Raw genomic sequence first — 24818 nt, forward strand, 5'->3', positions numbered from 1 at the left:
TAGCACTACAATATAACGCTAAATTAGTAAAAGAAAAAAAAAATAATAGTAAACAACTTTAAGGCAAAGTATCGTTATTTTATTTATCATTCTATTTCGTTAAATGTTTATTATTATAACACATTTATTAAATATTTTCGTCTGTTTAAAAGTTTAATTAATTTTCAATGTTACTTTTTTGCATCTTGCAAAAAAACAAAAAAAGTATATTTAATTCAAGAATTGCTTCTTGAATTTAATATATTTTATTGTTCTTTGTAGGTTTACCACTTTAAACTGGTGAACCTGGAAAGAACAATAAAGTATATTTAATTCAAGAAGCAATTGATTTCAAACTTGTCTCAAAGAACAACAATTTGGTATTGACATTCCCATTGTTGCTTATAAAGAACATGGGTTCTTTAATTTAAAAGTTGTATAATATAAAGTAATAACTCCATCGGTGATTTTTTTTGTGTGTAAAAAGTCTTCTTAGAACGAATAGAAATCCAACTGCGTTATTGGTACTTTTAAGAATCATTTTTGAGTCCACGATTAGGATGAATTACTGACGGCCCTGCTCTTGAGATTTATAAAACATTTCCAAATCATAAAAAAACTCTTGTAAAACTAAAATCATTAAAAAATGATCACGGTGAAATCTTTTAGGTTGCCGTAAAAGCAACTAGTTAACATTTATATTTAGATTTATCATAGTTAAAGAATTCCAGTTAATTAAAATTTCTTGATTTAACTTGAAACTTAAACATGTTTAGAACGAAACAAACATCGTTGGGTAACTGGCAGTACCTCGTAACCATCCGATCCTTGGTACATGGATTTTTTGAAAATGTCATGAGTTGCTCCATTAATGATATCAAGATTATTCAGATATTTGACTAAGTTTACTAACATAGCATTCCTCCTCTCAATGACTCTTTTAGTAAACGAGTCAACTAGCTCTTGACTAAAGGTGTTTTTCTGGCTTTTTAGCTGCTTGAAAATGAACTTCAGAATGCCATCAGATGAGAGCAAATTCGAATCTCTTCTGCAAAGTACCTCAGCACCAACCTTGATTGGTTCTAAAGCATTTACTAGATTTTGTAAGGTGGTAAATTCAGACTCAGAAATCATAATATCGCTTGATAACTCAATCAGTGAAATTTGAATACATTTCTTAAGGGTAATAAATCTTGAAATCATTTCTAGTTAGCTGTTCCGACGTGTCTTAGAGTCTAAGATTAGCTACAGCTTCTTTCCAAACTCAAACTGGACATGCTTTTGCAGAATCATGTCATTTTTAACTGGAGACTTTCGAAACAATCTGACACATTTTCTGACCTTGTTGATGAGTTCTGTGACATCCTCCCTGATCATTGGAAGAGCTGATGCACCTGCTTCTGCTGAAACTTCTAATCCTCCTTTCTCATCACTGTCATCATCCTCTTGGTCCTCTTCTAGAATAGTGACTTGCTCAGGTGTGCCATTATCTTCTTTCCTAGATTGCCTATATAGAACATCACAGAAAGCCAAGTGGATTCCATATGCGAGGCAGAGCTGATGGTCTGGTAAAATTGAGCTACCAAAGTTTTTCATTACAGCAGCTTTGTCTGTGGTTACTGCAATAATATCACAGGCAAAACGTAGCCCAAATTCTTTCAGCTTCTTGTCAACAATTACACAAAATTTCTCTGCTGGCATAGACCCATGTACCCTGATCATTCCAAGGTTCCAATAATCACCTTTCATATGAACATTTTTGTTCATATATCTTCTGTTTCTTAATGAAGTATACTCATCAAGGGGGTTAAGCTAAGTTTGTGACTGTTACAACTTCTCTTTTCACTTACACAACAGAACTAGATATACATAGTTTGATGACATCGAAAAAGCAGCGCATAATTGGTTTTGCATGCATGGCTGACGAGATAACAATACGCGGAGAAATTTTATTTTGAGGAGAAAGACAAACTTCCAAAGAGAAATGCAATTGCAACTAATGCATCAAGTTTGTTTAATCGTTTGTTTGAGCAAAAGAGAAGTGAGTCTATAGATGAGGAAAATTTGACAGATAATGAATCTAGTCAGGAGCAAGTACAACAATTTACTTCCTTGTCACAAGAGCTCGAGTTCTCCATCAGAGAGACAGTCAAAGGGGTTTTACCAAAGAAATAAAAAATAGAACTAACTTCCAAACTAATGCTCAAAGAAATGGCTGTATTTGAGCTAACAAAAAAACGATTAAGCAACTTAGATTTGTTGCACACGCCTTTGATGTCAATCCAAGTAACAAGTGTGGGGGCTGAAAGATCATTTTCTGCAAGTGGTCTATTTGTCACTAAACTAAGGTCAAGGTTAAATAATGAAGCACTTAATGCTTTATACTTTTTACATGCTTATTGTCGTAAGAAACGTAAAATTAACCATTAAAAAGACTTATTTGTTTGTTGTTCAGTTGTATTCAATGTACGTATATGACGTTGTTGCTATATATATTTATGTTTTTGCTGCTGTTGTTCCCCTGAAATAAATATAATAAATAAATACACTAGAAAACCGGAATTCCCTAATACAAACTTAAATGACGTTTTTACAACTGCACCATGAAGTCGGTGGGAAAAATTATCAGATAAAAAAATAATTGTCAGATTTTTTTTTTTCTTTACAAATTTTTAATTTTCTTATAGTTAATGAAATTCTATCATCTATTAAGTCCCTTCATCAATCCAAACCAAATCTGAAACCAGGATGAATAAAACCAGATGAGACGCAGTATTTCATCCTCATTTGGATTTTTTTCCTGGGCTAAAAGAAAAACCAACAGCAAGAATATGTTCTTCATCAACGACCTGATGTAAACAATGCTTGCGAAAGAAAAGTACCAGAAAGCAAAAGATTAAAAAACAAAAAATAAAGAAGTGACACGCACCCAAAACGCAAAAAGCTCAAAATATCAAGGTAAAATCATTAAGGAGGAACATTTTTGAAAAATTTCTTAAAACCAATGAAAAAGCTTAAGAATTCTTCACTTGTTGCTCTTCCGAAATAATTCATCGTGATGATGAATGCTTCGGAACAAACAAGTTTTTTAGAGAGCATAAAAAGTTTTACCATCAGCGACGCTGTCACCATGAGTCAAAGGTAAGGCAACTGAATGAAGGTTGGTATAAGGAGTCGATGTCGGAATTATTCGGAATAAAGCTCTGCATGAGCATCAAAGTTCACTCAAGTGCTAAATCAGAAGAAAGTCTTTTATTTAATGTTTGCGAAGAACGAACCGTAGCCAGTTCACTGCGTATCATTCTAAACACGAGATAAAATCAAAGACGAAAATTTAAAAAGAAACTTAAAAAATAAAAAATTTATTGATTTAATCAAAAATTTCAGTTATCAGAATCATCATTTCTTGCATTAAAACTTTAATACAACGATTTAAAATGAAAATCCTATTCAATCATATATCACTCTTATTAATAAAAAGATATTAATAAAAAAAAACAAAGAGTGTGAATATAAAATGAATGTATATATACATGAAATTTTTCTTTCTGTTTGAATTGAGAGAATCCATAACATTCAACCAAGTTTAAATGTAGAAAAATCAAATTTGAATATTATACCAGAACCTCTTGAAATGCTTCCTGCATTGTTTGGTATAGGAAGTTTAGCTAAGACTTCTGCAATTGGCACTGACCACTTATTTTGTATATCAGGAAGGTCAAATATATTAAATCCTACTTTTTTATTCAACAATTTAACAACCAAAATGTTTCCATTTGTTTCTTCAATTCTGCAAAGAAAAGCTAACATTGCATTGTTAACTGTTGAACCACATTGGACTAAACAAAAATCTCCGTGATTTAATGCTTCTGTTTCAGGCTTGTCTTTAAAATTTAAACATATTTTATTTTGCAAACAAGACTTACTTTTATTGTGCATACAGGTAGAGCTAGAGACTGTTGCAGTAATTAATTCTTTTGGGGGGTTGATATGCTTGTTAAATATTTTCTGTTTTGTGTAAGTTAATGATTCTGTTTTTGGTGGTCTTTCTGGTGTGTCTATTAAAGTTCTTGATCTTTCTTTTTTTCTGCCTCTTGATGTTTTCTTTCTTGGAGGTTCTTTTGGGTATTGTCTAATCATTTCAGGATTAAAACTGAGGCAGATGGCTATGACAAACTTCGTATATATAAAAGAAACATTTGCGGAAGATAACTTTGTTATTTTAACTAGATATCTATTTAGATAAAATAACTAAATTTTTTTCTCTAAATGTTTATTTTATGTATACAAAATTTGTCATTTCTTAAATTAGGACTTTCTTAAAGCATAGGACTTTGTTAGGTCACACCACGGTAAGTTTGTCCGCGCAACACGTCCTAATGTGCCCCGTGAAAATCGTCCAATGCTGCCTCAATACTGATCTCAGGAAACATTCCACAATTTTTTTGTGAAGAATTTATGTTTTATCGTTGAATTTTTTATTTACGGCCCAGAACATATCCTTTTCACTAAAAATGCAAAAAATAATTCCTTAGGTGGAATAAATTTCTTTGTAAATCCTTACACTTAAGAAATAAAACAATTAGAAAAAATATCAAAAACCACAAAACGTTTGTAGAAAAGCTACCCGACTGCCTTTGTGAAAGAAATCCTATGACGCTTACTTGTGAAAGTATTTTCAGTCGACGAATATATTTAACTTTGTTGAAGAGCTAGTATTTTTTGGATTATTCGCATTGTCCTAAACTACCCTTGTCCTAAACTGCCCCCCTCTACCCTAAGTTTATTTATTTGCTCCTTATAAATAATCTCATACTTTTCATGAAATGTATGAAATAAAAAAGCAGAAAACGTCATAAATAACTTGAAAATCACAGCCTCGTGTTGTTGAAGCAGGTCATGCATAAAACTTGTTTGAGAAACAAGTTATATTTCTATTACCATTTAAAAAATCCAGAACTGAGTTTGCAAATGAAACAAAAGAACTCAGGGTGACAGGCTTTGCTTTGAATAAATTTCATCAAAATTTTGTCAAATTTTTTGAAAATAAGTTTCGATGTTTTCTTTTTATTTCTAAAACCTAAAAACACGTAAAAAAAACTCAAACTACTCCTGAATTTTTTTTTTCTTGCAAAACAAATATGACGTATGTTCTTAACTGAAATATGTCGCATTTTCTTAACTAAAATATGACGTATGTTCTTAACTAAAATATGTCGCATTTTCTTAACTAAAATATGACGTATGTTCTTAACTGAAATATGTCGCATTTTCTTAACTAAAATATGACGTATGTTCTTAACTAAAATATGTCGCATTTTCTTAACTAAAATATGACGTATGTTCTTAACTGAAATATGTCGCATTTTCTTAACTAAAATATGACGTATGTTCTTAACTAAAATATAAACCTGTAACAAGAAGTATTTCTAAAAAATAAAAGCCTTTGAAGGCTTTTGGTCCGGTTTATTGAAAAGTGTAAGAGAACGGTTGGAATGCAAAAACAAGACAAATAACTGCAAATGAAAATAATAAATGACTTACAAAATAAGATGATGATATATTCTAAGGTCATTTTTTCTAATAAAATCTTTTCTTTACACCTCGTGTTAAGAAACCTCGTGTTAAGAAAAAAAATTATAATCTGAGTTTAGAAGAAAAAATAAAAAATGAAAAATTATTCGCTATACTTAAATAAATATTCAAATTAAAAGTTTTATTATTTAAGTCAGTTATTTATTCCGTTTCTGTGATATGAGATTATGTTTTTTGAAATGTTTTCAACAAAATTATAACAGTTTGCTGTAAATGTTTGCATAAACTTCAAATTTAAAACTAATATTTCGAAAATTTTAGAAAAATTATGCAGGCATCATTTTTTGCTTGTTTCACGAAAAAAGCTTTACAAAAAAGAGGTACAAAATTGCAACTTAAAACAAAATTTATTTTTCTGTAATTCAATAGACAAAAGTCCAAACCAGTATATTAGAAAGATGAGTTCTTTAGGTCCGTCTTTTTGATCAGGTTATTTTGTGAGTTTTTATTTTCACCGTCAGCTTTATTAATCTTAATTTATAAGAGAGATAATTATCAATGAATGTAAATAAAATGAAATATGACATATTTCTGTTGAAAATATCTCTTTATTCTTACATAAGATAAATTCGCTCAAAGATTCTATTTCTCTAACACATTTTTTCTTTATTTACGAAAAAATAAAATTTTGATCGCATTATTATAAAATTTTAAATCATGCATGTAACTATTCCTTAGTTGCACTTATCATAATGAGTAAAAGTTTCAGAATTTGTTTAAATCAGGAATTAAGAATATTTAATTGGGAATACTCAAATAAAAAGAACTTTTGCAATAGACGACCGAGAGAGACAATTCTTTTTTCTCTGAAGCACATGAACATTGAATTGAATGCAGATCAAACTCCGTATTTTGTGTAAGTCTTAAAAAGCCACATAAAAAAGACTTTACGAAATTAAGAATAGGCCTCCCACGAAAATTTAAAAACCTTATTATCAAAAAAGTGAGAGAAACATTGTGTGTACCTTTTCATGACGTTTGCTTTTAGGGACTTTCAAACAGCTTGTGAACTTATTTATCATGAATCATGTATTTTAAAGAAATTTGAAAAAATAATCAAATATGTTTAGGGTATCATTTTTGATGTCACTTTAAATATGCATTTTTTCATTTTATTTGGAGTTCCATTAATATGTAAAAGTTGAATATATTTGATAAAAATTGTTGCTTTGAATTTTTGATTTTATGAAGCAAAATCTGTTTAACTTTTATTTATTTTCAATAAAAAAAATTGTTTTTTTTTATGAGTTAAAAATATTATTTTGTTTCATCTAATTTGTGTTTTTAGATTTATGATCAATATATTTGTTATGTTGCTTATTGTGCTGATTTAAGTCGTTTGTCAACAAAACTTTGTCAACAACGTATGTTTTGTTAGGTTTATTTTTTTACGCTGAGAGTTTTAACTGAAATATAACTATGTTCTTAATATGATTGTAGAATACTAAAGATGACCAATTCGTTTGATAGCATATTCAAACTGACAGCAGAAACTGCAGAAAATGAAAAATGGGACGTAATAGTGTCATATAATTGGAAGACAAGTAAAAAATAATGATTTATATAAAGTATTGGCTAAAAATGGTTATTAGGTTTTAAGTATTGACTAAAAACGAGTATTAAGTTTTGTTTAATGAAAAGAACACCGCTGATGATTTAGAGAATGAAATGGTAAAGGACGTTGCAAACTCTGAAATAAATTTATTACTAAATTCAGAAGAATATGAGAAATTATTTGACTGTATCAAAGAATATACACATGCTTACTCGTGCCGGAAATTAATCATACTTATACAAGTTAAAAAATACCTGCCTCTCTCTTCTCCCAAATAAACTACCATCATTTCAAGGAAGAAGAAGGAAGCATCAACTGTATGAAAATAAGGAAGAAAATATGATGAGAATATTAAAAGGAATCATGTCGGAAAAAGATGCTCGATCAAAGGTACATAAAAATATTTTAAGAGGTTATTTAAATTTTTTTGTGAGTTTAATTTATGGTTGAATTTGTTCCATTATTTTAAGCTCATTCCAATTTTTTCTCGTAGTTTGAAGGAAACTAAGTCAATTTCTAGGTGTTATATAAAACACATCTTTTAATAAGTTGTCGTAAGTAGACGAGTTGTGTAAACGAGTGCGCTCTCCTCCGTGAATGTTTTGTTTTTTGTTTTCTCTTTCACCTCTCACCATCTTAAACAGTTTAGTTTTGAAACTAAAGAATTTTGAGTGGTAGTAAGAGGAGGATAACGTTCTTTTGGTTTTATATCAATACGTATATTATGAGAAGGTCTTATGCAGATTAGGAGTTTTTTCCAATATTCGAACTAAAGCATACCTAGTCAGATGCTTCTGTATAAGATGACTTTAACATGCGATAAACGAGTTAAATTACTTCATCCTCCTTTCTTTTTCTTTCATTTAACAATCGTATTTTTTTTTAAACATAGTGAGAAATAATTTTTCATTCATGTGTAAAAGATTTTGTTAAAACAAGAGCTGATAAGTTCAAATAGAATGCTTAAATGTAAACAGGTGAAAGTCTGAGGTTTTTGGTAAAAAATTTTCCAGCTCCGAAAATCTCTGCGAGTAATTCATGTCATTAGCAAAATTATTTATACTGATACTTGTGCAGGTCAAAATAATAACCGAAAAAACTTAGAGAGTCGTCATAATCTTTTTAGCAAGGATACAAACACGTTAGCAGACTGGATACTCACACAAGAAACGTGATTCCATTTAATCAAGAGGAGGTTTACAACTTATGATGAAATCTTTAAGAAACATCGTATTTATGCTTTTAATAGAAATTTTCAGTTTCGATTGAGAATAAACTTTAATTTGAATTCAGTAAGAGTTTTCTATTTAATTCGAATTCAGCAAAAGTTTCCGTAACTTGATGTTTTAGCAAGTGCATTATTACACATGACATAAGAAATAGATTGAATGAAAAGATAGAAGATAGAAAAAGTATGACTATAGTTGTTTAAATTAATTCTTGTCTATTGGCAATTCCTAAATGATGTATTTTTTTGTTAAGCATAAAATCAAAACTGAACATTCCTTTTGAGTTCAGTTTGATTTTAATCAGTGAAAATATCAGCAACGTTTTTAGGTGAATTTATATTATAAAAGTTGTACTATTAATTATTTAAAATTTTACTAAAAACAATTTTTATAAAAACCTTTATATATTTTAATATTGTGTTCACATTTAAGTAATTTCAATGTAAAACTTTAGTTTATCAAAAAATCATAAGTTTATCTTTTTGGAGGGTTATGGTTTGGTCTCCTACTTATGTTATTTATTTTTTTTACTTTAAATATAAAAATTTGTATTTTGATTCTAAAAAGTAAAGTAAAACTTCCAGGAGTTCAAGTCCTTTTCAGCTGCTGAATGAAATTTCTGATGCTAAAATAGATTTTTTAACAATACGTGGCAATAAAAATAACCTTTTTTTAAGAGTTGCGTATCAATTCCAGTTGCTCAGCATAGTTTAATGGTATTTTCTTGATTTCGTTTTTTTAGTATGAACCATTAGTCTTTGACTTTTTAAAATATAATAACAATAATCAAAAAGAGTAAAAAAGTAAAGTAAAAATGTTTCGTTATTGTAATAGTGTTTAAAACATAGTTTGTTATTGAGTTGATCGATTTTCAAATTCTTGTATATTGAAAAAAAAAAACTCTATTCACTGTATCAAATACAAATAATTGAGAATGAAAATTAACTTTCTAAATATGTCTCAGCAATCCTTTTGAGAAGGGACACTTGATATTTTCAGCAAATCTTCAAGGTACGCTGAGCAGATTTTAGATTTTAAAGATATTTTTAGTTCAAAAAAATCCTGAGGCAAAATTGAGGTTGATTGACACAAATTCTTTCTCAATAATAAAATTATAGGATTCTTATGTTTCCATTTCTTTGACAATTTGTTAAAAAAAAAAAAAAGAAGGTAGATTTTAAGGTTTCAGCAATATTTACCTTATGTATAATTATTAGCAATATTTACCTTATGTATAATTATTAGCAATATTTACCTTATGTATAATTATTAGCAATATTTACCTTATGTATAATTATTAGCTGAATCATCATTTTGTTTTAATACTTCACGCGTTTGGTTTTTCTTTTCAAACCTTTCTTTTATCAAAAACTATTTTTATTGGTACTTTTTCACATTTGTTAAAGTTTTTTTTATCAACTTAAAAGCCTTGATGGCACCATATATTCAGCTGAATACCAATCTACGGGCGAGGTCCCCCACAAAATTTGTGGAGAAATCATTCAAATTATTGAGCAGCTTGGTCTTTGGCGATGAAAAACCTCCGCATGCGCAAGAGAGTTGATTTAGTCCGCAATTATAAAATAGATAGGATAAGCCGCCTGGTTGCAGATTCGGCTTACTTGTTGCACAAGATATTTGATGGAGACCAGGCAGCAATGCGCAAGACCAAAAACAAGCTCGAACTGAGCAGGCTAATATATGTTGGAAGGTGTGTTCTTCACATATTCAAACACTTGATATATGATTTCTGGTAAAACATATCTTCCGATAACTTGTTGTTCCAGGTTGCGGCTAAAGATGTCTTCAAAGATAAATAGACTGATTACCCCTATTACAATATAGAAAACAAAGTTGGTAAATTCAAAGATGAATAAAACAATCAACTCATTGCTGAGTTTGTTTGTTTGCGACCGAAAATGTACTCCATTCAGGAGACCAGTGGTACCAGTAAATTTTTTTTATAAGACATTTATAAGTTTTGTGACCTACCTTATAATTTGGTAACTACAGTACATAGTATATTTTTAATAGTTTGACTCTCTCCATCAATTTCATCTGACAGATTTCAAGAGTTATACTTTAACATAGAGTTACACTTTAAGCGCAGGTTACATGACGGAGATAAAGGTTGACCTGAGGCGTGAATGTTTTAAAACGCACATATTTTTTAAATAGAAATCAATTTGTGTGCTCTTATGCAAAGTTGATAACGCCTCCCGGCGGCAAAGTAACTTTCTGCCGAAAGGCCGACTTTTTTTGGAGGTGGAAGCCACTGGCGGCCGCCGTCAGAAGATATTTCGGAGGCAAGTTGATTTGGAGACCGTCTTCAGTGGCTTCCGCCTCCCGTTTGGCAGCAGCAGCCAGAATTTATTTTTGGAGGCAGAATGTTTTGGAGGCCGCCGCCAATCGGGAGGCGAAAGCCACTGGGGGCCGCCGTCAGAAGATATTTTGGAGGCATGATGATTTGGAAACCGCCTCCATAGGTTTCTGCCTCCCAACTAGCGGCGAAAGCCATACTGAAGTTGGTATTTTAGTCTCCCGCCGCCAGAAGAATTGAAAACAAAGGGTGTTGCCATGTTTGTCAATAAAGGAAATGGAGCAGGAGTTTTTGATTGCTCAGAAACTCTCGATTTTTAAGAGTGATAAAGAATTTAAAACAATCGATAGCAAGGGAAAAAAACAGCTTGGTTGTCGTTTTAGGCTGTCGTAAAAAACTCTCTTGGAAATAAAAAAGAAGAAAACTCTGCTGTTTAATTGTTAGAAAGTTGAAAGCCTTTTGTGCTCTTCGATGCGAAATAAGTATAAAACTTCGTTTTATAAATAGGCATCTTAAACAGTTTCTTGGTCAAGATGATTATTTAAAGGAGAGCGGTTCCACCAAGATCTTAGTTTCACCAAGATCTGAGTTTCAATTCAGAAATACTTCGGAAAAAATGTGCTCACTGCCTAAAATTTGCAAAAATTAAAAAATTCTATGCAAAAAATCTGATGTCAGATTTGAATTCAGCGTATCAAAATAACAAGTGTCAAAATTAATGCAATAAATTTTTTGTTTGCCTGTGTTATTTCATAACAAAAGCTAATTATTTTTCTGCACGTTTTAAGACAAGATTTAGAATTTGGGTTTTCTCATATTCCATTTCAAAACAAGTGACATTAAATGGAGTCCTTTTTTTTTATTGCTTCTATTTTAATATAATTCAAGCTTATTGGAAGACTAATATTATTTTGTCAATTTAAAACTTAAGACAATAAATAAAAACTTTTTTTCGATACTCTCCAGTTAGATACTTTAGACTTGATAAGTTTTTCCACCATCCTGAAGATATTATAGAAAATTTAGAAACGATAAAAAATGACGTTCCTTTCAGAAAAAAAAAAGTATAAAAGTATTTTTTAATGACGTCAAGCACACAACTCTGTGGTTGTTTTCATTGCGGTTTTTTTTTAATTATAACTTGTTAAGGACTAAATGTTTTTTTATTAATCAAGGACATGCCTTGTCATTATTTTCGAATGTTTCAGTTAGCGATATTAATGCAAGTTGAATATAGTTATTTAGCTATCAGCAGAGTTTATAAAAGACGGAAAAATTCTCGACTACACTTTTCTATCGCAGCCATTGGCGTCCGCCTCCCCAAAATACGGAAATCTTGAAAATCGTTTTATAGTATTAATTGCGAAATTTTGAGTATTTTAACAAAATTATGACTTTGTCAGAGATTGGTTTTTTCAAAAGCTGTTGAATAAAATATTTTGATACGATGAATTTTTTAAATTTTAAAATATTTTACAACCATTTTTCATTTGTAATTTTTTTTTTTTTTTATTATATAAGCTTAAATAAAAATCGATTTACTCATCGAAACAAGTCAATTTTACTGAGTCTTCAAAGATAAGAATTAAAGTTTGGGTTGTGTTTTATATTCCATTTTAAAACAACTAACATTAAATAGAATCTTTTTTTACATATGATTAACGCAATAAAGAGAATTTGACTTTGTCAAGCAAATCCAAATTTTGTCTAACTACTAAAATCGCGTTTAATGTTTCATCCGAAAGCCGAGTTCTCAAATGGGTGTAGACCATTGCAAAGCTACTGAAATCTCGTTCAACTTTGACCTGAGAAAATGCAGCACCAAAAACAACTTGAGAAATATTGTAAAGCTCCTTCCAGTTAGGATCATCACGTTTTAAATGCCAATATTCAAGAATATTAAAATTTTCATTCACACCAATACGTGGCTCACTCTATACAATATTTGTTATTTGCTGATGAATTCTTGTATTTTGTATAATATCTATGCTTTGACGTTGACCTCCTCCTGAAAGAAGAGATATCAATTATTTGTTTATCAAACAACAAGTGTTGTCTAATCGAACTGATTTTCGAATCATTAAAAGTTTCAAAGTTTTTCAAACACTTAAAAGATAAAAACTTTTCTTTAAAATTTGACTTTTTGACCTTAAATCAATAAAATGTTAAACTATTTTCGTTTGATTTGTGAAGAAAAAAAAAAAAAAGGAAGAAACGAATAATACTCTATGATGACGAAAATCATTAATATCAAGTTATTAAGTAGTATTGAACTTTTATTGATATACAGTGTGGAAACTTGATTTTTTTAATGTAATTGAATAAAATTTATTTAATGAACCGCTTGATATCAAATACTGGTTAAATATCAATTACTGAATGATAGTAAAATCTCTACCTGAAAGTTGAGTCAAACGTTCTTCATCTTCATCTCGTAAATTTTCAGGCTGTCGAGCAATTTCAGCAAGTTGTCTTTGTGAATTTACAAAGTGATGAATCTTCAGTAGATGATCTACTCCACGGCTTCTCAATAAATCGTTGAAAACTTCATGACTAGCACTATTCCATGCAAAACGAGGATCCAGTAAGAGAGCAGCGATGAAAGCATCACATTCAAAAAACCTTTGTGAACGTAAATTTAAAGCTTCTAGAAGTTTAGATGTTAAGTTATTTTGTCCATCGGCAATCTTTTCTAAATTCATCACCATTCTCATCCATCGTAAAAAGAAGTCCGACATGGTATAGTCTGATCTTTGAAAATCCTTCATTGCATAAAATATCGGCTCGAATGTTCTTGCATATTCCTCAATAAATTTCCAGGTTTCATCATTTAATCTTAGCTCGCGGTTATTTCGATTAGTCCCGATTTGTTCATATATCGCGAGTTTTTCAAACATGTCTGATACCATGATGTAAGTACTACTCCATCTCGGAGCAATATCTTTGCGTGGTCTCTTGAGATCAGCAAAAATTGCATCATATTTAGGCGCTTGTGTATTTCTTATAAATTTTCTTATTTCAGCAAGAGTGGCTTCAAACGGCTCTGTTACGTCTTTTGCAGCTAATTGGCAAACATGCGCTCCACAAAACATTTTGGTACAGATTGCACCAATATTGTTTTCTAACACATTTACTTTTCTCTCTTGCTCTTGAGTATGTGATAGCCTTTCGATCCCATCGTCTGTATCCTCAGAATTTTCTACAAGTTCTTCTTCAAAATTGACTCGGTCAAGCAGGTCGAAATCTTCAAAATCAAACTGTTGTGCTTCCTCAACAAATTCATTACAAACGATCATTTGATTTTGCATTTCTCTGATAGCATCAGAAGCTTTGATCATGTTTTTACCTTGATCCGAACAAGTTGAGTAAATATCATCTGCCCCTTTCCCTACTTTCGCAATCAGAGTAATTAGCTGATCAGCTAAAACCGTTCCAAGTTGCCGTCCGTGCTGAGTGAGCATTCCCAAAGTTCGATCGTGCAATTTTCCATCTTTTGTATACCGAATACTTGCAGAAAAAACATTTGTATTGAAACGAGATGCTGAATCAAACATTAATGCCGGATATACATTTTCTATATCCTTTGCAATAATTTCATAAATTTGGCCAGCAGCTTTAAGAATAAATTCTTTTGCTTTTTGACGATTCCATCTCACACCAAAAGCTTAAAGAGCCTTTCTAATCATCTCATTCTTCCCCATGTCATCAGCGACTGTCATAGGCAAATTTTTCATCAGAATCGATTTTATGAAGTCTCTTACTGTATCATTTATATCGAAGTCAAATTTCACTTTTTTACGCGAAACGAAAATAACATTTTCTTAACCGTTACCCTCATAATGATTGTTATTTCGAACTCTCCTCCTTTCCGAAATTCCAAGTTCTATAGCAATATCCTTGTGCTTTGAATGCAAATGGTTTTTGAGATGAGAAACATTTCCGGCAAGAATTGCTGGCTTTTGTTCTGCGCACACTTTGCATTTCCATCTGTTATTTTCAGTCAAAAAATATTCTTTTACTCGTGTGTTTTGCATTTTTCTGTACATAAAGCTTAAATCATCCCGATCAATCTCTCAGAAAAAAAGGTTAACTAAAAAAAAATGATAAAAATTACCATTTCTTATTACTCGAATCTTAATGAATAAGAAATTCGAACGATGAAAATTCCATCGTCTAGAGACGCTTTTCAAAAAAAGCTTAATGATACCGGTAAAATACGAGATTTTTACTCCCACGTTTTTTTTACTTTGTAAAAATCTCATAATTAATTTTTACTGTATTTTATGTACAAATTTATTTTGCAACCACGTATTTTGTCTATACTTTTAAACGTTGCATCGCGTGGGGAAATCTATAGGGTAAATAATTAGTAAGAAAGCGACAGGGTAAACAGTTTATATATATATATAGTTGTTTAAAATAATTGCATTGAGTTTCCAATTATGTGATTTTAAAAGTACATGCCAAACTAAGCTAGTATTGCACCGCGTTTGTAGTGGTGCGATACTAGCTTAGTTTGGCATGTATTTTTGTATGGTACAGTTTTCAACTTAAAAAAATTCAAAATTTTTAAAGCATCTTTTTTTAAATTTTTGTTCAGAGAAAAGATATTTGGTGTAAAGAAGAGCAACACCACATAATTAAGCTTTTGAATGATGCTAATGATATTTCCAATGAGGCAAATGCATTATCTGGCCGCATAGGCATCAATTCAACCACAAAAAATATTCAAAAATTTTTTGGTAAAGAATGGTAAATTCCATTGCCACTTTTATTTCAGAATGTAATAACTTTCAAAAAGCTAAAAAAAAGAACCTTCAAGTGAAAACATTGTTACAAATCGTTTCAGATTTGTAACAATGTTTTCGAATCGTTTCATGATTGATTTGACTCGATTGCCATAAGTGATATGTTATTTTCAAAAATTTTGAATTTTTTTAAGTTAAAATTTGCACCACACAACTAAAGTGCAGGCCAAATTAAGCTAGTATCACACAATTGGTAACATAAAATGATTATAAGTAGTATAATTAACTATAAATATATAAACTGTTTACCTTATCGCCAGATTTACCTAGATGACACATCTCATTAATGTTAATTATGAATAGCTTTGTTTTTCTTCGAAAATTCGATTTATCAACACCATTTACTAGTAGCTGTCTTTGGATTATTTTGTCTTTTAAAAAAATACAAACGTCAACTAATTCAGCATGCGGCGTTTAATTTCTAATGATACAATGCATTTAAAAATTTAAAAGAGAAAATTTTAAGTTTATTCGTACGAAATGGAATCGCTTCTTTATTGCTTTTCAAGAAACCGCAATCTTTAAAGCGATTAAAAGTAATGACAAAATACAACGAGGTCGCAAAATAAATGTTGCCGCAAAATACATGTTGCCGCTAAATGCACGTTAGTTCCAAAGTACGTTTGCCGCAAAATATTCTAACTTGGGGATAAATACCTGGGTGCTTATTCACAACTTTTCCGTAACTCTTGCGTAGCTGAGCAAAAGTTATGAAAAACTTACGCAAACTATTTTTTGCGTAACTATTTGGTATTCACAACTTTTTCGTAGCGTTTGCGTAAAGTTAAGGTTGCGCATGAGTTACGCAAAACTTACGCAAAAACTTACGCAAATATTTAAAAACTATTTGTATAGAATAAGTAGTTAGTATTACTAAATTCTTTTGTTTTGATAGGTATCTACTAAAAATATTATATATATATATATATATATATATATATATATATATATATATATATATATATATATATATATATATATATATATATATATATATATATATAAATACATATATATACATATATATTTATATATTAATATATATACATACATATATATATATATATATATATATATATATATATATATATATATATATATATATATATATATATATATATATATTTATATATATTTATATCTGCATGTGTGTCTTATATATAATTATATAATAACTAAGTTATTATATAATTATTTATACCTAAGAACGTTATATATAAATTATATATAACTAAGAACGTATATTTTCCCAAAAAAGGAAGTGAAGATGAGATGGAGAATTAAGGAGAATGAACGATTGAGAGAGAGATGTTTCTAGTAATTTCTTCCTTATTTGGGGAAATACACGTACTTAATTTAAATTTTAAATGTTTCTTTAACTAATTTCTTGATTAATTAAATTAAAATAATGTACTATTTACTCAGCAAATGATCTAATAAGGAAATAATTAAAAATTATAAATGTACATATTAATTTTTAATGCCTTTACTGATTACTATAAAATATCTGCAGACTTATTTATTATATTTTATTTATTATACTTATTTTTGTTAACAAAATAAAGTTCTTCAAAGTAGCATAAGTAATAAATAAATATTGCTGCTTAATAGATGGTTCTAATAGATGCTGCCTAATAGATGGTTCAATTTAGAGTGAACCATCCATTATATAAAATGTTATGTATATATTTTTTTCACCTTAAAACAAGCTTATGTAGTACTTCTATATTTTTGGTAAATATAATAATATAATATCCATATATTAACATACGTTAAGTTATTTCTTAAATAATACAACTATAACCTTTTTTTTTACAACAACAATAGCAATATATTATATTTCTATTGTTGTTGTTGTTGTTAAAAAAAAGGTTATAGCTGTATTTTTTAAGTAAATAACTTACGTATAGCAGTATAATATTAATATAAGTATATAATTTATTGGCAGTTACAAACAAAATCTGAAATCTTTTACAATAATTAAAACGCCATTTTTTAATATTAGATGATTTAAAGTTACGCCAAACGTAAGTCAGAAAATAGCAGACGTAACTTTTCTTGCGTAAACTTCGCTGAGCACTTTTTAGGAAAATGTTGTGAATACCGTTTTTTAGACTTTTTGCGTAAGTAAAAACTTACGCAAAAACTTAAGTTTTTGCTTAGGCAAAGTTTGTGAATATGACTTTGCGTAACTTTGAACTTACGCCAAAACTTACGCAAATTTTTGACTTACGAAAGAGTTGTGAATAAGCACCCTGGTGATGACCGTAAAAGTTTTATGAGATTTTTACTGGGGGAATTAAAAAAAACGTAGTAGTAAAAATTTTATAGCAAACTGGAAATTTCAACAAGTAAAAAAAATCTCCTTAGTATAATATTTGATTCGACGAATGCGCATTTTTGCATTTTCAAAAAAAAAAAATCAATTTTCATAAAAATTTTGATTATTAGAAAAAATTAAATTAAAACCGATACTAATTTCTAAAATTTTTACTTAGCATTTAAGAATATTGGGTTTGTGAAGAATTTTTAACAATATCTAATGAGTAAAATTAAGAATTTAATGTTATGGTTGAAAAGTGACAATTTTAATTCAACCGATGAGCGACTTGTTCAAAAGTTCAAACTTTGATCCCATCAAAAACTGACAATTTATTTTCTATTAATTTTCGTGGAAAAGATTTTTTAGCCAATGCCCAGTGGGCACACGGACGACTTTAAGACGTCTTAAATACGTCCCATCGGGACGTCTTTATTTTGTTTGGTTTGGAAATACAGAAAGACGTCCTGCGTGGAACGTCTTAAAGACATCCTTTGAGAAACGTAAAAAAGACGTCCCGATCGGACGTACAAAATTGGTTCAGTTTGGAAATACGGAAAAACGTTATAGATGGAACGCCGAAAAGACGTCTTATTCGTTTTTATTTTAATATAATTTTTAGTTTAAATATCAACTCTAAATTATTTTTTCTAAAAACATGTTTTCTTAATTATATAAATTAAACAAATTTAATTAAACTACCATATTCATTTTGAATAGAAGCAGAAAAGTTCGAATTCAACACACAAATTAGTAAAGTAAAATTTATTTACAGAAAACTATTTACAAAAAATGGTTTGATGCTACGAATGCTGTGAATCATCACTTCCACAAAAATCATTAACATCATCCTTGTTAGCAGACAAGACGGAAGAACAATTTCTTCCGCCACCATTTTTTCGATCTGGAGCACGTTTTAGAATGTTTCCAACAATCGAATGAACTTCATTCTCTGTTAAAGCATTCGGGGCACAGCCTAAGAAATGAGTTATAATATTAGTAAAATTGAATTTATGCAACAAACTCTTTTTAATCTGTTAATGTATAACTCAGATGATTTTTGTACGTATGTAGTATAAATTGAAAGAACAATCTGTATAAAGCACTTCAGAAATTATAAGCATAAGAAAATTTTATATAATAATAAAAATATTTTATATTAATGTAAAAATATATTATTATATAAAAATATATAATAACAAAAAAATATAATATATTAACAAAAAATACCTACAATTATCTTCATTAAATTTGTTTTTCGAAAACTCTCTTTTTTGGTACCAGCCAAGTTAAATAAACTCATCAGTTTATTTGACATCAATCTAAATAAATAAATGATAAAAATAAAAACCAAACCCAATCATAAGCAGTTTAAAAATTATGGACACCAGTTTTAAAACTACATTCTACTAATATGCATCAAACATGCAATGGTCTTAGAGATTAGGAATAGTTAGTGTATCTGATAGGGTGAGTCAGTGAGGGTGGTTTAGGGATGTAGAGCATAAAGATGCAGATAATTGGTAATCAGCATGTAGAGAGTTAGAAGATTTAGGAGGTATAGAAGTGAAAACATGAAAAAAAAAATTGGAGAGAGTGCGTTACAGATGACATGAAAAAGCAAACACATACTTAACAAGCATTGCTTTCACAGTTGCATAACTGGAATTACCACCAACATTTGATAATTGACGCTTCTAAAAATAATGAATAGTGCAAATAATTAACATTTTGTTCATAACTTAAATGTTGTAGTTACTAGTCATACTAGTTCTAAATGACAAAGCTGGTTACCAAATCCGAGAAAATAGGTCAACAGGTAAAACCATGATTATACATGATTTAATCATCATTTCTTGTTTAAGGCTTTTAATTTATTTTTTAGAAAAGTACTACTTCTTACTATATTCTTTTCTACTTCTTTATCTGATAAAGAGGAGTCAAATTTTTTGAACTCTTCTAGCGTGTCAATCTATAATAAATCTAATGATGAAGTATCTGCTCTTAATATATTTTTAATGCCCTCCATTTCATCACGAATGCCTGTTAGTAAATGGAGGAGCACTTTGTATTGAAATCCTGAAAATTAAATAAAAGTGGTTATGAAAAACTTTAAAAGTATAGTAAAGACAATATACTTTGAAAATTAACATATTTACATACTTCCTTCTTCTAAAGGGAATTTTGCATTATTTGACTTTTTTTTTGAATTTTCTATTTGAGAACTATCTGATTTTAAACTAACATCAGTTGGACTTAACTTCCTCATGGGTGCTTTTTGGGATACTGAAAAAGTAAAGCAAATTGTGTGAATATAGATAAATTATAAAAGATGATTCTTCTCATAGTCAAGAAAAAAAAAAAAAAAAAGAAGCTGCATAAAACATACCAAGAAATTACAGTACAAAACAGATAAATTTGTAGTTTATAAACAAGAGTTAAAAATATAAACATGTTTATGCTTACAAATGGTTATTAAATGACAACTATAACATAATTTATGACAAATATAGAATATGAACTTACTTATTTTAGCTAATGAAGACTTTAAAGGAACATTCATGTTTTTTAGTATTGTTTTTTTTTATTATAATTTTGAGGGTCTGTCTGGGGTCATTAACAGCCTTTTAACAGCATGTGACTTAAAGATATTTGATAAGCATCTGAAGTTTGTTATGTCAGGATATGTTATTAAAACAGAATTTAATCCAACAAAAATATTAGTTTTAAAAGTTGACACAAAAATAACAATCAAGTTTCACATGTATATATATATATATATATATATATATATATATATATATATATATATATATATATATATATATATATATATATATATATATATTAGACATGTCCAAAAAACAACTTTTTTAAAAAATGTCTGAGCACAGCTGCTAAATGTGTTCTATGTAATAAATTAATACTAAATTTAAAAAATTTTTGAATAAAAAAAATTTTTAGGGGTCGCTCAAGACCCTTAAACATCAGACGAGTCCCTAATATTTTGAAAAAAAAAGTTTTTTAAAACCATATCATGTTGGGTCTCAAAAGAAGTGAAATTTTATAAAAATTTCAAAAATAATAAAAAAAGTTTATAAAAAACACAAATTAAAAAGTTTATTAAAAAAAACTTTAAAAATATGCACTTTTTTATTTTTTGTTAAAAAACGATAGTTTTTAATTCATAAAATTTGAACTGGTAATTTTTATATAAAATAGTTAATATTTTTGAAATTTTTATAAAATTTCACTTCTTTTGAGACCCAACATAATATGGTTTTAAAAAACTTTTTTTTTCAAAATATTAGGGACTTGTCTGATGTTTAAGGGTCTTGAGCAACCCCTAAAAATTTTTTTTATTCAAAAATTTTTTAAATTTAGTATTAATTTATTACAAAGAACACATTTAGCGGCTGTGCTCAGACATTTTTAAAAAAAGTTGTTTTTTGGACATGTCTAATATATATATATATATATATATATATATATATATATATATATATATATATATATATATATATATATATATATATATATATATATATATATATAATAACTTTGCAAACATATAATTTTTTTTAACAACATACAGTTTAGATCAGGTCTTGGTATTAACATTTTCTTTTTCTTGGTCTTTTTTTTGTTGGGATCTTTTTTTTCAAGCACCTCATTTTCAATTTCATTTGAAGTGGTAAACTCAAAATTTTCGCATAACTCTCTTTCATCTTTTAATAAAATTTTAAAAAGTATTAACACACCAAACATAAGATGCCTATCAAAAAACTTTTAATTTAACTATACAAACACATACTATTTACCATATCTAACTTTCTCTTTTAACTTAACAAACTTGTGCCATGATGGATCAGGTGGAGTCAGTTTTTTGTATGCTCTGAGGACATTTCCTCCTGACGACCAATATATATAATCTTCATCTACCCAGACTGACAGTATAACACCTTCCTCTTCCAAATTTTCTTCCACCCAAACTGCTCTGCACCAAGCCATTTTTATTAAATTTTTCAAGGTGTTTTCTAAAAAATATATTTTTATGAAATAAACAAATGAAAAGAGCAAGACTATTTCTTTGAAAACGATAAAACAAATATCATAACATAGAATTTAGAAATATTATTATCTGACATTTACAATCAAATGAAACATTTAAAATGGGCTAAGTTCATTCATTGCTAATGACACGCTTGAATTGAAAAACAACACAGTAAAGATTTATTTAAGGAAAATCACCCTCTTTCTATTTCATGCAAAACAAGAAATATTGCTAATCCACGTTGTTCCGGTAAACATACACATTTCCTAATAAAACAAGCTCTATAAAGGATCTTACTCTTCAATTTTACATTGCTTCAATGTGGAAGTAACACTATGTTTAGATATGAAGACTGAATTGGCGTATTAAACACATCTTCCAAGTGCCTAATTTTTACTACATCACATAAAAAAGAATCATCTGATATGATTTCTTTAACAAATGTAATTCTGTTGTTTTTAAGAAGAAAGCAATTATCTTTTCCTCCACTAGATATCTTGGTTGAGAGGTTTTTTTTTGTTAGAAACCCAAATGAACTTTCCCATTGAGTTTGTCTTTTTACAATTTGTGCAACTGGATTAGAAGAACCTTTTACAGCTTTCTATACACGCTGAAGAAAACTTTCATAAGGAAAACATGATATTGTGTTTAATGAAATATTATAGTTTAAACAATCATCAGGCAAATGTAATAGATTATGAATATTGTACACTGTAAATGTATTTCCATAGATATATTTGCAATTATAAACGAACTGTGTTATTAAACTCCTTGCATAACCAATATACTGCATGTGAAAGTTATCATCAGACTGTAACATAATACTTATTGCAATGCTTAATGCCAAGAAATGTTTGTATGAATCTTTAGATAAAATACATCGTAGAACAACTGGACCGGTATACAAAAGAAATTGACAAAATTCAGTTGCCTTCCATCGATCTAAGTCATTGAGACTCCGTGGCTGACGTACAAATTCACTTGGCATGTGTCCATTTAATGATAGGAGACAGCTTGAAATTTCTTCAAATTGATGAGCAGCTATTTTACCACCAGGACCTATTTTCCAATAATTCAATAACCTAAGGACAACACCTAAACATACAAGATGCATGTAGTCCAAAGGGAAATTGTTGATCATATCTAAATTAATCAAAACTAAAGGAGATATAGATGTTTGATGGTGATTATATCCAAAATTTTTAAATGTTATGTTTTCCCTTAGAGGATAATCAATCTCATCATTAAAAACAACACGACCTTCATGTGTTCCATGAATACAACATCTTTCACAAGAGTCATAACCAGTGTGGGATATGATACATTTCAAAAACTCTCTGGCAGGGGCATCACACAAGAAACACTTAACCTTTACATCATATTGGTTACCATTGATTGATAAACTATGTTCCATCAACTCAATTAACTCTGCAACAAAGTCCTCTAAATAATCATTAATTGAATCAGGTTTTTTGTTTCCACAATACAATACAACAACAAATATATCAAAGTCACCAAAAGAAGCTAAAATTGGCCACAACTGTGTACTGTTTGACCTATACAATGGCAAACCATCAATGCTAAAACACAATGCAATGCATCTTTCAGTGAAATTGTGATGCAAAAATATTGTTTCTAAACTTTTTTTAATACCTAAATAGGTATATGTACCTCCACATTTTTGTATAATATTAACTTTCCTTGGAGTTTGCAAAAGTGTTCTGGCATCTTTTGGAAGTTCAAGCCCCTCTTTACAAAGTATATTAAGAAGCTCATTGACAGAAGCTCTAGTCCATCTGTTACGAATGGAGCAAGCAGTAAGTTTTTGGCAAAGGCTATAATTAGAATAATCAAATTTAGTATCATCATCATTGTCGATGTGGCTCAAGACAGGTAAATCAGATTCATATGATTCATCAGTATCTGAAAGAGTACATGAATCATTATTACTGCTGCTATCAGATTCACGAAGAATGCAACTGCTATTTGAATGGTCAGAGAGATTTAATTCAACACAGACTAGATTTTCATGTTTTTCAATTTCAAAAGTTTCATCATAATTAAAATCTAGTAATCCAAGCACTTTTTTATTTGTAGTTTTCCATTTTTTTTACATAAGCTGCCATTATCATAATATTAGTTGTGCTTTTTAAAAAAATGATTGACACTTTTGTAAAATAAATACTTTTATTAACTAAAAAACACATAATACTTAATATATATTAATCAGTTACAGTCTTATTAAGTCATCATTTACTATCCAAGTTAGTTTTAGTTAATGCACTATTCCATGTCGATCAAAGTTAATCAAATTAAATCAAATTGAAAAAATTTTTATTAGTTATTAAAATTAGTTATAGAAACTAATCTTGAGCTTGTTATATAATATAAATAATATAAAAAACTTTACATGTAAGTAAAAACTAAAATAAGAATCATATTGATATTAATAATAATAACAACAACCATAATATAGTACCAGTGTATATGTTATACACTATTATTTTTTACAGTAAATAAAATTTAAGTGGTATGTTTCTTTATATGTTATCTTTTTATGTTACCAAATAGTTAACTAAATAGTAATTGAAAAATCTTCGACGAGTTCACAATTACTATTTAGGTAACTGTTAGGAAACATAAAAAGGTAGCATATAAATTTAAAAAAAAAATACTCGGATCCAAGTATAAGAATCGCCATTTTTGAAATCCATGCTTTTACGCACTTGCAGCCGCGAAAAAGCCGTTTATAAAACGTTCAAAGAAGGTCGTGAAAAGTGATAACGATCAATTTATTTATTTCGTTACATTTTCGGGACGGACAAGAAAAAGACGTTCATAAGACGCTTTGTTAAGGTTCAGATTGTCTTTAAATCGAGAGGACGTGAAATGAACGTACATAAGACGTCTTTATTCCGCCGTGTGCCCACTGGGTGGCATGGACATAAAATTTCCAAC

The 24818-nt window shown here is 29.1% G+C and overlaps 2 protein-coding genes and 2 pseudogenes across 5 annotated transcripts in view; 1 reads left to right on the plus strand and 3 right to left on the minus strand.

Moving 5' to 3' along the window:
* The first annotated feature begins 6959 nt into the window (after positions 1-6959).
* The window catches only part of LOC149893833 (uncharacterized), a 33934-nt gene continuing 16075 nt past the window's right edge, over positions 6960-24818 (plus strand). For both annotated transcript variants that reach the window (XR_016454905.1, XM_090095609.1), the window contains exon 1: positions 6960-7519. The gene's annotated coding sequence lies outside the window, so the exon portion shown is untranslated. The remainder of the gene's footprint in view (positions 7520-24818) is intronic.
* Positions 12272-15955, minus strand: LOC145190945 (uncharacterized). 2 transcript variants are annotated; one of them, XM_090095624.1, is made up of 3 exons: positions 15753-15955; positions 13077-14768; positions 12272-12686 (listed from the first exon to the last, which is right to left on the minus strand). In XM_090095624.1, the coding sequence occupies exons 2-3, from the start codon at positions 14230-14232 to the stop codon at positions 12613-12615; spliced, it is 1230 nt and encodes a 409-aa protein (XP_089951750.1). In that variant the 5' UTR covers positions 14233-14768; positions 15753-15955; the 3' UTR covers positions 12272-12612. The 2 variants fall into 2 exon arrangements, with proteins under 2 accessions (XP_089951750.1, XP_089951761.1); XM_090095635.1 differs by lacking the exon at positions 15753-15955 and having other exon boundaries at positions 13077-14773.
* On the minus strand, positions 18557-21818 carry LOC149893834 (uncharacterized; annotated as a pseudogene). The gene is made up of 8 exons (XR_016449020.1): positions 21628-21818; positions 21374-21534; positions 20333-20561; positions 19970-20092; positions 19710-19885; positions 19439-19503; positions 19037-19128; positions 18557-18782 (listed from the first exon to the last, which is right to left on the minus strand). The product of XR_016449020.1 is annotated as an uncharacterized LOC149893834 (transcript).
* LOC149893835 (uncharacterized) lies at positions 21892-24082 on the minus strand (annotated as a pseudogene).

Source organism: Hydra viridissima, unplaced genomic scaffold, assembly GCF_058129835.1.
Source record: "Hydra viridissima isolate aposymbiotic clone 2 unplaced genomic scaffold, HvirCarnegie_v1 scaffold_1, whole genome shotgun sequence".
NCBI classification, from domain to species: Eukaryota; Metazoa; Cnidaria; class Hydrozoa; order Anthoathecata; family Hydridae; genus Hydra; species Hydra viridissima.

Coding starts and splice junctions, on each gene's coding strand:
- LOC145190945 (XM_090095624.1), bottom strand. CDS start 14,232: ATGTTTGATTCAGCATCTCGTTTCAATACAAATGTTTTTTCTGCAAGT. Junction 12,687..13,076: donor ACGTTTGACTCAACTTTCAG/GTAGAGATTTTA, acceptor CTCTTCTTTCAG/GAGGAGGTCAACGTCAAAGC.